General features: G+C 46.7%; 1 protein-coding gene across 1 annotated transcript in view; it reads left to right on the top strand.

The window, feature by feature from the left end:
- Nucleotides 1-10,143, top strand: part of LOC144169598 (cell adhesion molecule 4-like) — a 386,778-nt gene extending 376,635 nt beyond the window's left edge. Inside the window, exons 7-8 of the mRNA XM_077698843.1 lie at nucleotides 7,110-7,347; nucleotides 8,490-10,143. Of these exons, the coding sequence (XP_077554969.1) occupies nucleotides 7,110-7,347; nucleotides 8,490-8,560 (309 nt within the window). The 3' untranslated portion in view covers nucleotides 8,561-10,143. The remainder of the gene's footprint in view (nucleotides 1-7,109; nucleotides 7,348-8,489) is intronic.
- Nucleotides 10,144-12,938: the final 2,795 nt, after the last annotated feature.

The raw sequence follows: 12,938 nt of genomic DNA, 5'->3' as shown, positions 1-12,938 counted from the left end.
AACAGTCTCATCCCTAACATTCAAGTATGGCTGACGATACATAGGTACAGGGAACAAGTTTTCCAGTAATACATCGGTTATTTGCTTCCTGGAGAGGGCGAACAAGTATTCCAGTGAGAAACGTACTTACAAAAAATTCAATGTCTCCACTACTTCTTTAAGAAATCCCCAGGTAGCCCTCGCCACAACTGGTCCAACAGGAGCAAATACGGCAAATGCGCACCCAACTGACGTTGAAGCATTACCCTTATGTACTTCATACTTCTAAAAAAGAAAGCGGCAATTGACTTGGTGTAAAAAAATTGTGAATGAGTCCAACACTCGCAGATTCTAAGGGAAGGAACAGATTATGTCTGCGCATGGGCTCAAAGCGTGAGAGAGAGAGAGAAATAACTTTTATTTGTCTAGTTTGTGGAGGAGAGCTAGACCTCCACCCTAGGCGTCGGCCAGGAGCCCTTGGGTCCTAGCAGCGTCTTCGCCTAACTGGATGGCCCACACTTGTTCCGCCGGGTCTGAGCTGAGCAGTACGGTCTCCCACTGCTCATTACTGCTAATTTTGCGGCTCTGAGGAGTCGCCTGAGGACATGCCCATAATATATGCGCAAGATCGGCCCGTTCCTTGCATCTCCGACATTTATCTGAAAACTGTCCAGGAACAATGACTACATGCGATGGGGTTCGGGTATGAGTTCGTCTGAAGAAGTCGCCAAACCACAGATTGCCTTTTACTGAGGGGTGGATGAGGGGAGGGGTAGCGGGCTCGTTCAAGCCGGTAATGAGTAGTCAGCTCCCTGTAAGACACAAGCCTGTCTCTGCCCGTCCAGCGAAGCGAGTGAGCGTCTGGGTCAGAAGTGTCGACACCAGCTCGGTCGGTAAAGCCTCGAGCCACATCGTGCGCACACTCGTTTCCGGCCAGGCCCGAGTGGGCCGGTGCCCATATCAAGTATATCTTCCCGTTCCGCTCATCATGGGATCGAGATAAACTTCACAAAAAGTTAGCGAGAACCCTAAGCAAGGCTTGCACTTTATTCCTAGCACAGTGTTCGTCTTGCAGGATGGAGGCAAGCTTTGCAAAAAGAAAAAAACGTTGCACACTTGAGCGCAGACAAATATAAATAATGCTCTTCCCTTCCATGATTGCGTCTCACGCCTAATTCTAGCAAGCGATTACTCCTGGTGAGGTCCACTGTGACGTATGCGGCTAAAAGGAACTCCTAGGTACTGGAGTTCCTCCCAATCCCACGCTATTTCCCCAAAAAAGCCTTGGCCGAGTACCCCACATGCCGAGCCGAAATCCCTTAGACTTTTCGAGATCTGAGGCAGCTCCTGAGACCGGGTTCAGGCTGTTGCCACAACTGTCGTAATAACTTTAAATAATGACGTTATTTCACGTCACAGCCCAACTGAACTGCGTGACATGCGTTTTTTTCTTTTTTACGTCCATACATCAGGATATGGCTTTCGCGTCGGTAGTCTGAACATAGCCTGACACTTCACAAAGCTGCCTGTTTAACCTGAGCGCTTCCAAAACAGTTTTTTTTTTCGTCGCTACAAAAGCAGGCAATGTCATCAGCTTGATCTAGGACCTTGACCTCACACCGAGTCGAGAAACCTGTACCGTTTGTGCTCCAAATTATACTAAGACAGAGTAGTTAGAGGCATAAACCGAATAGTAACGGAAACAATGGGCCGACCCCCTGTGCCGAACGGAATATTGAATAAGAACAGGAGCAGAAAGCTCCCTATTAATGATCAGCTTTGTCAAACAGTTGTTATAACACAACTTAATCCCCGCGAGTAAAATGTTCGCAATACATGTGCGGTCCAGTACAGAAAACAACAAAAAAAAATTAAGTCGGACTCTATCAAACGCTTTTGCAAGGTCTATTTATACAAGTGCCACTAGTTCTTTTCATCTGAAACACGCGCAAACACCGAACGAGCAATATGTATGTTTGCGTAAATACTTAGGCTCCGAATTCCACATGTTTGATGTGCTCCAATTAGGCTAACAATGACAATCTGCAGCCTACGTGACAAAATGTTAGCATTAATTTCGTAATCGACGTTACACAAAGATGTTAGACGGTACCCTTTGACAGTTCTCAAACAGTTTTCTTCAAAATCAAATGATAAATGTTTCGGAGAACCACCAACCCTTCACGTCGCTCCATTGACATGTGACTCATGTCACTCTTGCCGGCGGCTACCGGGTGACAGTGCCCTGTGTATCACCGGTTTTCCGAACTCAAACTCAATTATGCTACTATTAGGCGTGACAACCTGAGAAATGAGAATTCATTAACTTAAAGAATAGATTCCTCGTCGACGCTAAGGTAACTGTACCGAAATTCTGTGGCTGACACTGCTGCTCATGCCTCTGTAAAGCCCCACCAAAGCGAAGTTATAAACACGCGTAGTGCATATAAGGCAAAAAAATGCAAAAAAAAAAATGCAGGACACTCACATTAACGCGTAAGACGTGAAGGTAGGGAAGCTGTACGCCACCTTCATGACCATCACGACACTTTAAGTTTACGATTGCAGCCGATTTGCTTTTTCTGCACTGTCGCAACGACATTTGCTCTTCTTTGTTGCTATAACGGTGAAGAAGAAGCAAACCGGCTGCAGTGGTGGACGACATGAGGCGGAGGTCTTCTGTTACGAACGAACGGCACGCGCACGCACGAGCGCTCGACATTTTCTTGGTATTTTTGGCTGGGGACACCATACACAAACGATTTGCTCAACAAAAAGCCTCATTTCATTCATTTTGGTTATTAAGCAGGCTCAAAGGGCTCTTTATTGTCCTTCTTATCGAGTGCGCATCAACTCAGTATTAATTCCTGCTTATAAAGCGTTGTTCGATACACCGCCACGCGTATGCTTACTCTGTGGGACATGCGAAACTTTGCCAGGCTGCGGAGTAGGCGCACATGCTTTGAAGAGCACACACACGTCTTGCGGTTGGCCTTCCCAGTGCGATTGATTGATTGATTGATTGATTGATTGATTGATTGATTGATTGATTGATTGATTGATTGATTGATTGATTGATTGATTGATTGATTGATTGATTGATTGATTGATTGATTGATTGATTGATTGATTGATTGATTGATTGATTGACCGATCGATATTGCGGAAATATCTCAATGGTTGAGTTCGCCGTTTATAAAGCGTTATTTAACCCACACATCTACTAGTATATGCTACTCGGTGCATATGCAACTAAGAGTACGCGCGCAGACTTCAGGGCACACAGATTTCTTCTGGTCGACCCTTCTAGTGCCTGAGCACTAAAAGAAGCGAAGCTTATGTTGTTGAACCCTGCCATCGTAGCCTGTAAGCGCCCACGCACATGCCAAGAGTGCAAGTTGTTTTACTTCCCGCCTCCTCTGGCCCATGGCGCAAGTTAAATACAGCTGGTGCAGTGGTCTGAACTCTCAGGAGGTAGATTCCAGCTACCAAGATTCATTTGAACTGCATGCGTCAAATTTTCCTAGACACGACCAGCTAAAATAGAAGTTGTTCTGGGCGAATCTCGGACGGCTGCACAGGAAATGATGACCAGTGCCAGGCATAAAGTGACCACGCCGAAGTTCGATCGAGTATGGCTGCCCGATGTCTCTATTTTCTAAACAACGCGGCGAAACTCTCGCTCCCCCCGTTAAATAAAGCAACAAATGACATCGAGATGCATGTACGCGATTGCGGTGCCCGGGGTCGACGATGTTTACAGGGCGCGCGGCGAAATATCCTCGTAACGGAGTTAATTGCGCTGTGAAGCGGGGCGTGCGTTCTGCGGCTATACCTTCGTATGCAGATGTTCCCCTCAGTGCTGCATTTTGTTCCCCGTCCAAAAACCGCATCGGTGAGCTGGTTCCTCTTGCTAATACATGAATCGCCGCTAAAGCCGTCCCATTTCTATTTGTAATGATGGGTGGAAATCAATTCGCAAAAATACGTTCGCAGACCCCGAAGCATTAGTGCATAATTGCACCGCTGTAACGCACTCTCTATCGAAGCACAGCAAACGGTGTGCTATAAAAAGTACCTCAGAAGCGTCTATGTTTTGCGCTTCTGAAATTCGGCGCACAGGGGTCGTAAATTTGAATATACATGAATGATAAAGCCGTTTCGTGTCACACGCCTGCATATGGAAGTTTTGCCTGCTCCCAATGGTTCCGAATTTGCATATAAGGCTTATGGCCTAGGAAATACCGATAAGTATCTGCGTACTCTCGCCGATGCGAAACACTCACCCTTTTATTCATCGTTTGAATTTATGCGTTTCTAAACTTGTCGTCTTGTCTGCTTGTTCCAAGGGCTACGCATTAGCTTATGTACAGAAAAGCCCCTTGAAATAGCAAAGCTCATGTAGCGGGAATCAGAAAAAAAATCAGTGGCTCTCATTTTTCATTTTTTTGCTTTATTTGCGGATGTATAAAGGTACAACGGCTGTACGTCGTACACTTTTGTTACCCAACCTTTCAACCAAGTTGTCCTAAGGGAATGATTTTCGGGCGTTGCACGATCGCGGATATTGACAAATATATTACCATGATAAAACGCTCGCGATTCTAGCAGGACTGTACTTACCTGGCTTATACTGGTGACAGAAAGAAATCTCATAACATAAATATTGGTGCAGCGACAAACGAATACAACCCTATCTTGTCTCGCTACATTACTTCCTCCTACTGAAAACACCGCATTTACATTCACATAACGAGTGCATCGACAGAGTGGTCGTCTAGGACAGGAAACTAGGTAAACAGTGTTTTGCGCTCCGTAATAAAAATTTCACGTAGGGCCGCAACCTGCCGTGTTTCTCGTTGCCACGACAACGAATTTAGCCGAGCCTGGGTTCGCTTGTTAATGTTGCACCGCATCGCCTGCCCCTATGCGCGGGTGAGTGAGTGAGTGAGTGAGCGTGTGAGTGAGGGACGGAGTGAGTGAGTGCGTCAGTGAGGGAGGGAGTGAGTGAGTTATTGAGTTACTGAGTGAGAGTGAGTCAGTGAGGGAGTCAAAGAGTGAGCGGTGAGTAAGTGAGGGAGGGAGAGTGAGCGAGTGAGGGAGGGAATGGGAGGGAGTGCGTGAGTGAGTGAGTGAAATGGAGTGACAGAGAGAGGGAGGGAGGGAGGAAAAGCGAGCGGGTGAGGGAGTGAGAGTGAGTGAGTGAGAGGGCGTGAGTGAGTGAATGAGGGAGGGGGAAGGGGGGAAGGGAGGGATGGAGTGAGGGAGTGGCAGCTCTATTGGTGTTTATACGGATCTCCTACGTTTTTTACAGCAAAGCAGTATATGTCTCATCCCCCCCCCCCAGTTTTTATTCCGGTGAAGCAGATTTACTCGGCGCCGGAGACCCTCCTCGCCACCGCCCATGCCTCTTTTACAGTGGTTATCACAACGATTATTCCCCTCGCCACGACTGATGCCTCTTTCTCAAGTTGCGTAGTCGGCTGACAGCGGCCCTAGCGCCGTTATCAGCTGATTGCGGAGAATCAACAACTGCGCGAATTGGTGTAAAGACGCCCGAAAGCCGCCGCCACCGCTGCAGCCGAGAATGTAGCCGCGGCATTTGCCGCTTCAAATTCCACCTCGCCACTAGCTGCGTGCACCTGCCGGTTGAAACCAACTTGCCCCATCGGAACGCCGGTGTGATCACATGATTTTTCTTTAGCTTGAAAGCCAATCCGAGCAACATTGTCGCTTCGGCAGCCCTCGTTGGCTAGCTGGTCATAGTTAGTATATCTTAGCCTGTTTGCATATAAAGTCTTTTCTATTCGTTCACCAGTGTATTTCACGCCTAGTTAGTCGCCTATCGCCCGTCGCCGGTTTAGGCGTGCACGGGTTGGGGGTGAAGGTAGGGGGCATGCACGCACAACAGGGCTTAATGCCGCTACCGAGACATACCCGTTGGGGCGGTGGGTGATTTAAACGTGGCAGTCTCATGGCTCAATGCGCCCAGTCAGCTGTCCTCCGCAATGGGGCGGTTTGGGTCTGGGTTGGTGTGTTGCACAGACAAAGAGATGCCTACGACTAGGCAGCGAAAGAGACACCCACGTGTGTGTCCACTAGTATAGAGGTCGAAGCGCTCGAGGTGTTAACTCGCTGTGGACGGACGCGTGTCGCTCGCTTGGAGGAAGAAGAGCGGAAACTTAAGAAGTGTCAGCCCTAACAGAAGCGTGAATGGCCGCGAAAACCACAGCAAGCCGCTGCTGCCGCCGTTGCCGCCTCAAGTTCCAGCTGGTCGTATAGCCGCGAATCCCTCCCGGATGAACAGCAACTGGCCGGCTTGGAACGCCGACGTGGGCCAATATCACTCGTTCAGCTTAAAGGGCTTTCAGAGCGACATGTTCAACAGTATCTTTCACTTCTAAGCACCCGCTCGTGGCCGGTTGCCGGTTTATGCATGCACGGGTTGGGAGAGGAGGGCGGTAGTGGGGAGGGCACGCGCAGCTATAGGTTTCATGGTCTTACTGATGACATGTGCGTTGTGTTGGCGTGAGGTTCAACGGGGCCGTCAAACAGCCCAATGCGACCGGTCCGGTGTCATCTGTGGTAGAGTGGATTGGGTTGGCGTGTTACACAGACGGTAAGATGCCTACGACGCGGGAGGAATAATACTGCTCTACGTTTGTTCGCTAAATTAAAGCTCGAGTATGTTCCAAATTTCATTCACTTAATTGACTAGGAAGCATGCTCAGTCGTAAATCACAAACAAACGGGTTTTGTTTCGTACCGTCCGTGGAGGGCGTGCTGCTTTGCAGGTCATCCTTCTTCACACAGTCGAAGGACACTAAATATTTTTTTAATCCAGTTGAGTATACCGTATGGCCTTTCTTTCGTTTCGCGCTTTCTTTTGCCTTCGATCATTATCCACGCCTGCCTTCTTTTTTGCGTGCGCGTGTTCATTGTTTTACGTGTACAGTGAATGCCGTTCTCTGCGTGCGTGTGTTAAGACCTGGCCACAAAACCATTTGCTTCCAAGCGTCAATCAGGTGCTCCAGTCACTTTATTTCACCCATTCGAGCTACATTCCGATGACATGTCGTGCCTAGTATTTGTTCGTCCTACAACACAATTGCGCCTACGTGCGTGCCCAGGTGAAAGGTCCCGAGGCGGTTCGTTTCCCCAACGTGCGCTACGCGGACGGGACGCAGGCAGCCGTGCTGGGCTTGCGGTTCCGCGTCGAGGCACGCCACTTCAGTGACAGCGACGGCCTCCGACTCAAGTGCACGGCCACGCAGTCGCGCGTCGTGGCACTCAGCTCCGAGGAGACCGTCCAGGGCGCTCACCAACGATCCTCGGGATTCCGGGTGGCCGCCGACCACGCGGTTTCACGTGAGTGCGCAATGGGAAACGACGGCTTCACCTCCTCATCCTTGTCTGAACCCGCATAACCCGCAAAGCTGCATTACTGCGCTCAACGTCATTACCTCACTGTGCTAAAGGTTAATGAAAGGTACTGTTTCCGTCCGCCGAATGTAGATAAGATTATCCCAATTCGCTTTGTACTGCTCAAAGGTAAGGAAAGAAATGGCTGTCCTTGCACCGTCATCACAGGTGATTGAAATACACAATGCTAATAAATCTTCAAAGGTTATTTTCAGTTCGATCGGGATTCATAAAATTATAGAATATTAGAGTTTTTGAGCCAGCATGGCTCTCGTCCTCTTGGTTCGTGACGCACCGTTACATTTTTCACCCATACAGAAGTATGGACTAATATGTCCAGATTTATAAATACTACAGGAGCAAACTTTCTAATAAAGAAAAATACGATGGGAAGACACAATAGTCGTTAAGAGCGAATGCTACAGGATTAAATACCCCAAAGCTATAGAGGCGGACGACATACGCAAAGACGCAAGGTTTCGTAGCAATAAAATACTGTTTAATACCGAAAATGATACAACATATAGGAAGCCTATTACGATATGCCGAACCGATTCAACGCAGCAAAATATAGTCAACAATGAAGTTGATGGAATATATAATGAACCAAACTCTGCTTAACAGGAGCATAAAGATTTAAAATTGAAGAAAATGACATGCAGACACGTGTCAATTTAAAGGCTGAAGATTATTTAGTAATCCGGCGGTTCAGTTTCCCGTTTGAGTAAAACTTCACTTCTCATTCAGCGTTCGTTCTCTATGTCTACTCCCCTTGTATTTCTCATCTTTTGCTGTCTAAGCAATGAATTGCGAATGACTACTTTTATTTCCTGCTATTATCTTTGAGAAGTGACTAAGTAAGGCCTCTCAGAATTGAAACGACGAAGAGAAATTATCAATCTGGAAAGCTAGTAGAATAGAAACTCCAAGGGGACAAAGAACAATCTAGGCCGAGGCTATATCAGGAGACTTGTAAATATGTGGGACAGGTGCTCCTTCTGCAGAGAACAAGTACAGAATAACGAGTACCCCGATTATGGTCATGACTGCTCTGGATGTCTGTTTTTTTTCCTGTCTTCCATTCGCAGTGCACAGCGCTGGTGCCTCAAAACTCTTCTGCTGGTGGTTGGTCCTCAAAGCTCTGGGAAGCGTGCTCTAGTTGGACGGTGGAGTGACAGATAGGCCGGACTCTTTACCCACCTAGCTGCGAGGGACAAATCGGAAACTACGTTACGGCGACGAGAGAAGAAGGACGACCGAAAACAGTTACGGGTGGCCGGAAGAGGAGGAGCTGAAGTCTAGTCAAAACGAGGCGTCCATAACATTCCAAATGGGCCAGCGCAAGGCAGCGGGCCGCCAAAGCTCAAAACCGACCGATTGCGTCCCGAGCAGAAGAGAGCACGCAAAAAACAAATAAACCAGAAGAGAGGAAACAGAAGAAAAAAAAAAACGAAGATTTTAAGCGTTGTTGGCCACTTGTGTAAAATGCTTGCGAGATCGATGCAGATTTTAGGGAATTGCATATAACGCACTTGGAGAAGCATGCCGTGAAGCCTGCTTTCATAGGATGCGGCTCAGTATTCGTCCGAGGACTCGAGGTTCCAGCGCGTGTCTCAGAAGTCGCCCCCAGGCAAAAAATTTTGCAACGGCTAAATTTAGAAAACAATCAGGTGACTGGCTGATTTATTGAAATTCGGTTAAACTATTCTTTTTTTTTCTCCTGACGAGTAAAAAGCACATGTTTGCTATCTTTATGTTTGCATGATATTTCCGGCAGACAGTTACGCAAATCACACGTAGGGTGGCGGCCGTCCCGTAAACAGCCAACGGATGCTGCTCGCATGGCACAAAATGAACCGGCTGCTTCTAAACCATTTCAGTATCATACCCAAGCTTCAGCTGTTGTCTTTGTTCTCGTAACTGCACTTGTTACGAAGGACTTCTAAGATAAGCAATACATTTTGCGGAAGCCTTCTTTAAAAACCTTTTTTTTTCTTCATTGACTGATCATATAATAACCTTGTTCCGTTCATACATACTCTTTTGCATTGTGGCCGACAAAGTTTTCAGTTGCCTTGTTCAATTTTGTGAATTTAAAAGACAGCGAGTGTGTTCAATCGTGTAAAAGCTCCGAAGCCTAATAAACCTAAAATATTGATAATCTCTGACGTTTTGTCGAGACCCAGCAAAGGTAGGAACAATTGTTAGAAGTATCCCGCACATACGATTTTCCGTATTCCCCTTCTCACCATACGTTGTTTTTTTATTGTTAGCATGCTAGTTTTTGGCACTAAAATATGACCGGCGAAAAACTCAATTCAGTATTTGTATGGTGTTTATTTTGATCCAGTGACTTATGCTTGCAGGTACACCTTATTTCTTCAAAATTAACCAGTACCTTCCCATTTTTAACCGGGCTTCGCTGTCGTCTAGCGTTTTACAATACTCTTGGACATCATTTGGCTGTAATCAGACCACGACTGTTTGAGAAAGTAGCACAGTTCATGAAATCTGATTCAGTGGCACCCACAAAGTCAGTGGCACCCACGCATGCATGAAACAAGCGGATAGAATCGGGACAGATAGGGAACGAGAGAAAGATTGTTGCGAGAGTTTCTAGACTCTGTATTTATTTTATAACCTTGTCCGCATGGTCGTCACAATGGGTTATTATTGAGGGCGTAGCTCTTATCTAAGACGCATTTCATAGCTGACGCACTTGGCAAGAACTCCAAACGTTTTTTTTTTTTTTTTTTTTTTTTCGTAATTGGGAATATAAACCCTAGCACTACGGCTCGGATCACTCGAAGCAGACTTCACGGCAATCCTTCTCGCTAATAATATTCACGTGTAGATAACGACGCTTGCCCCAGTGTTTTTTTTTTTTTTTTTTTTTTTTTTTTAAGAGAAAAGATGCTATGAGGACGCTTTGTAGACGGCGGGACGAGTCGCTGATAGTCGATTTCTGTCCGTGCACGAATTAGGGAAGCTGTCTTCGTCGGAGGCTTCAATGGCAGGTGAAGGCGAAATGGGGGAAGAAGCATCCGACCACCACCAGATACGCTTTGAATGCGACGGCAATCGTGAGTGATTGGTGCCTACCCTCCCCGTCTGTTCGCCGGTGTCCTTCGCTCATGCAAGAGCCGTCAGTGAGCACTGTCGTGCCCTTGGCCGAGACGCACGCCGCACCTGCCGCCCACAAAGCAAGCGAGGCCACTACGGTAAAACACTGCGGTAAAACACCGGAAGTGGAAGTGCGATAAAGCGAGTGTGACTGAACCAAACCGCAGTTACTTCCGGGCGGTTTTCGCGGGGCAGTCGCATGTGAGCTGGTAATCTGTCTTTCCTGCGGGCTGTGAACTCTGCTGAATGAGTGTTTTTTGATTTTTTTTCTTGTTATATGCCATTGTAAAAATATGAATCGGCAATTGGGACTCCAGGATACGCCACATCCTTAAATTCTTGTGGGACTAACCTTATTAAATATGCATCAACTTTGAGCCCTGAAGAAAAAAAAAACTTACCCTGGATTCCTTTGTTTGTTGTCAGGAGAGTTTATTGAGGCATCCATATCTCATGGCCATGCGTCGATATTGATGTAACGCCTAGAAAATCAAGGTAAATTGCTCTCAACATGTCGGGAAAGGGGTGCCTTTTTATGCGCACTAACATTTTTGGCGGCTTCTTTTTGCCCTTGTGAGAAGTCACGCATTTTCTCTGGTAACGTTTTGCTGTCATTTGTAATTTCCTTTGAGCACTGGTATTTTTTGTGTGCTCCACTCGCAAAAACGCAAATGAAAGCTCTGGAAGACATGGTACATGAAACAACCCCCAAAGTTCTGTTTTCGCGGACAGGCTTCCTTTTTCTTTGTTTCGTTATTTTGCCCACCGTTTCTGGTCTGGCTTGAAGGACTCAAATGGAGTACCCACCAATAAATTCCATTAATCTGCTGCAGCCATTTGCCATGTCACAAACCTTAGCCTGGAAAATCTACTGTGACCGCGCCAACTGTCCTTGTGCTTTCACCATTTCCAAGCCTATATAAAATATGTTACACCTAATGTAATATATCTGTAATATATAAGTACATTTCTTTTATCGAGTAGAACTCACTTGTTTCTAGTATTGGTGCCCCTTCCGAACAATTGACTTGTACTTGTTGACAATTTCTTGGTAAAAGTTTTTATTCAGAACATTTTCGACGACGTCAGCACTGGGCTCTTGGGTCGATGTTCTGCCTAACACCCCATTTTCCCAATTACAATGGTTTTGCGCTCCTCACGATGATGTATTTATCGATCCCTGCTCGTTTCCCGCGCAACCAAAAGAGATGCTCATGTTTTGCGCAGCCCCAAGAGAGCTTCTCAGAACAGCAAGGGAGGAGGGGTGGGAAAGGGGGGGGGGGGGACACTTGGAAGCTCGCGTTCCATATCAGATTGTTATTCGTATTGTGCAAAGCCGTTGCAGGACCCGACCTCCTTCACTGTAAATTTTGTGAGCTAATCTCATTTTGATTGACCTTGTCCTTTGAGATGATAAACCACACTCGCGCTGCCCCGCGAAAGCGTCGGAACCTTCTAGTGGTGTAACCTGTGTTTACGGCTGGACGCAGCGGCGGGCTCAAACAGTGCTACGGCCTGCTGTGCATCAAAGTGCGTAGCGTCGAACCCAAGAGCTGCTCAACAACAGCAAGGACAAACAGGCGAGGACACTACGGGGATTCCCACGTTGTCCTTTCCGCTCCGAGTCCCGCACGATCGACGTCATCCTTGTTGTTCCTCTACGTGGAATTGTGCCGGAACTCGCGCGCAAGAACTTTCCTTTTCGAACACAGTGTGCGTCGAAAGAAGATAAAAAACATGCCCCGTTTCGACTTTGAGGTTTCAACTCTCTGTGTAGTGAAATGTTTTCAACTCGCGCCCTTCAAGCCACTATTTTTTCTCTTGTTTGTTCTTAATGTCTTCTTTCTAATTTTCACGCGCGAAAGAAGTGCTGCTGTTGCTGCTGCCGCTTGTATTACTGTAAATATATACATACATAAACAATATATATATATTATTAAAAATGACAAAGGAAATGTGATGTGTTTATTTCCGAGTGTGTCAGTGCAAGCATCCACAAAGGTCACGTTGGGCGGCGTTCCATGCTTTCTGCCCAAGCACCACCAAAATCACATCAAATACGGCAACTCCCGACGTACAGAACTACCAAATAAAGTGAGATGCTTTTCTAACTGTCGGATTGCGTACGGCAAGAAGTCCGCATTGGCAACAACGGAATAATAATTTTACAAAAGCTGAGCAGGCTACTCGTCAGTAAAGGGCATTTTTAAAGGAACATTGTCACGGTTTACCACCTAATCTCGCCTCTAGCTTATCGTCGCAGATATTGACAATACTGCGACGATAAGCTAGACTACCAGCATGTCGTAGAAATTAAATTATTATTTCTTTGCCAAATAATTAAACGGTATACCGCGATAATGCGAAACGCACAGTGTGTCCCCCTGCGGATGCCGTTTTCACTAAAAATTTTC

The sequence above is a fragment of the Haemaphysalis longicornis genome, unplaced genomic scaffold, assembly GCF_048455015.1.
Source record: "Haemaphysalis longicornis isolate Haplotype H1 unplaced genomic scaffold, Haemaphysalis longicornis Haplotype H1 scaffold_2, whole genome shotgun sequence".
Lineage (NCBI taxonomy): Eukaryota > Metazoa > Arthropoda > Arachnida > Ixodida > Ixodidae > Haemaphysalis > Haemaphysalis longicornis.
The sequence above is the reverse complement of the archived record's forward strand: the minus strand, read 5'-3'. Positions and strand labels throughout refer to the sequence as shown.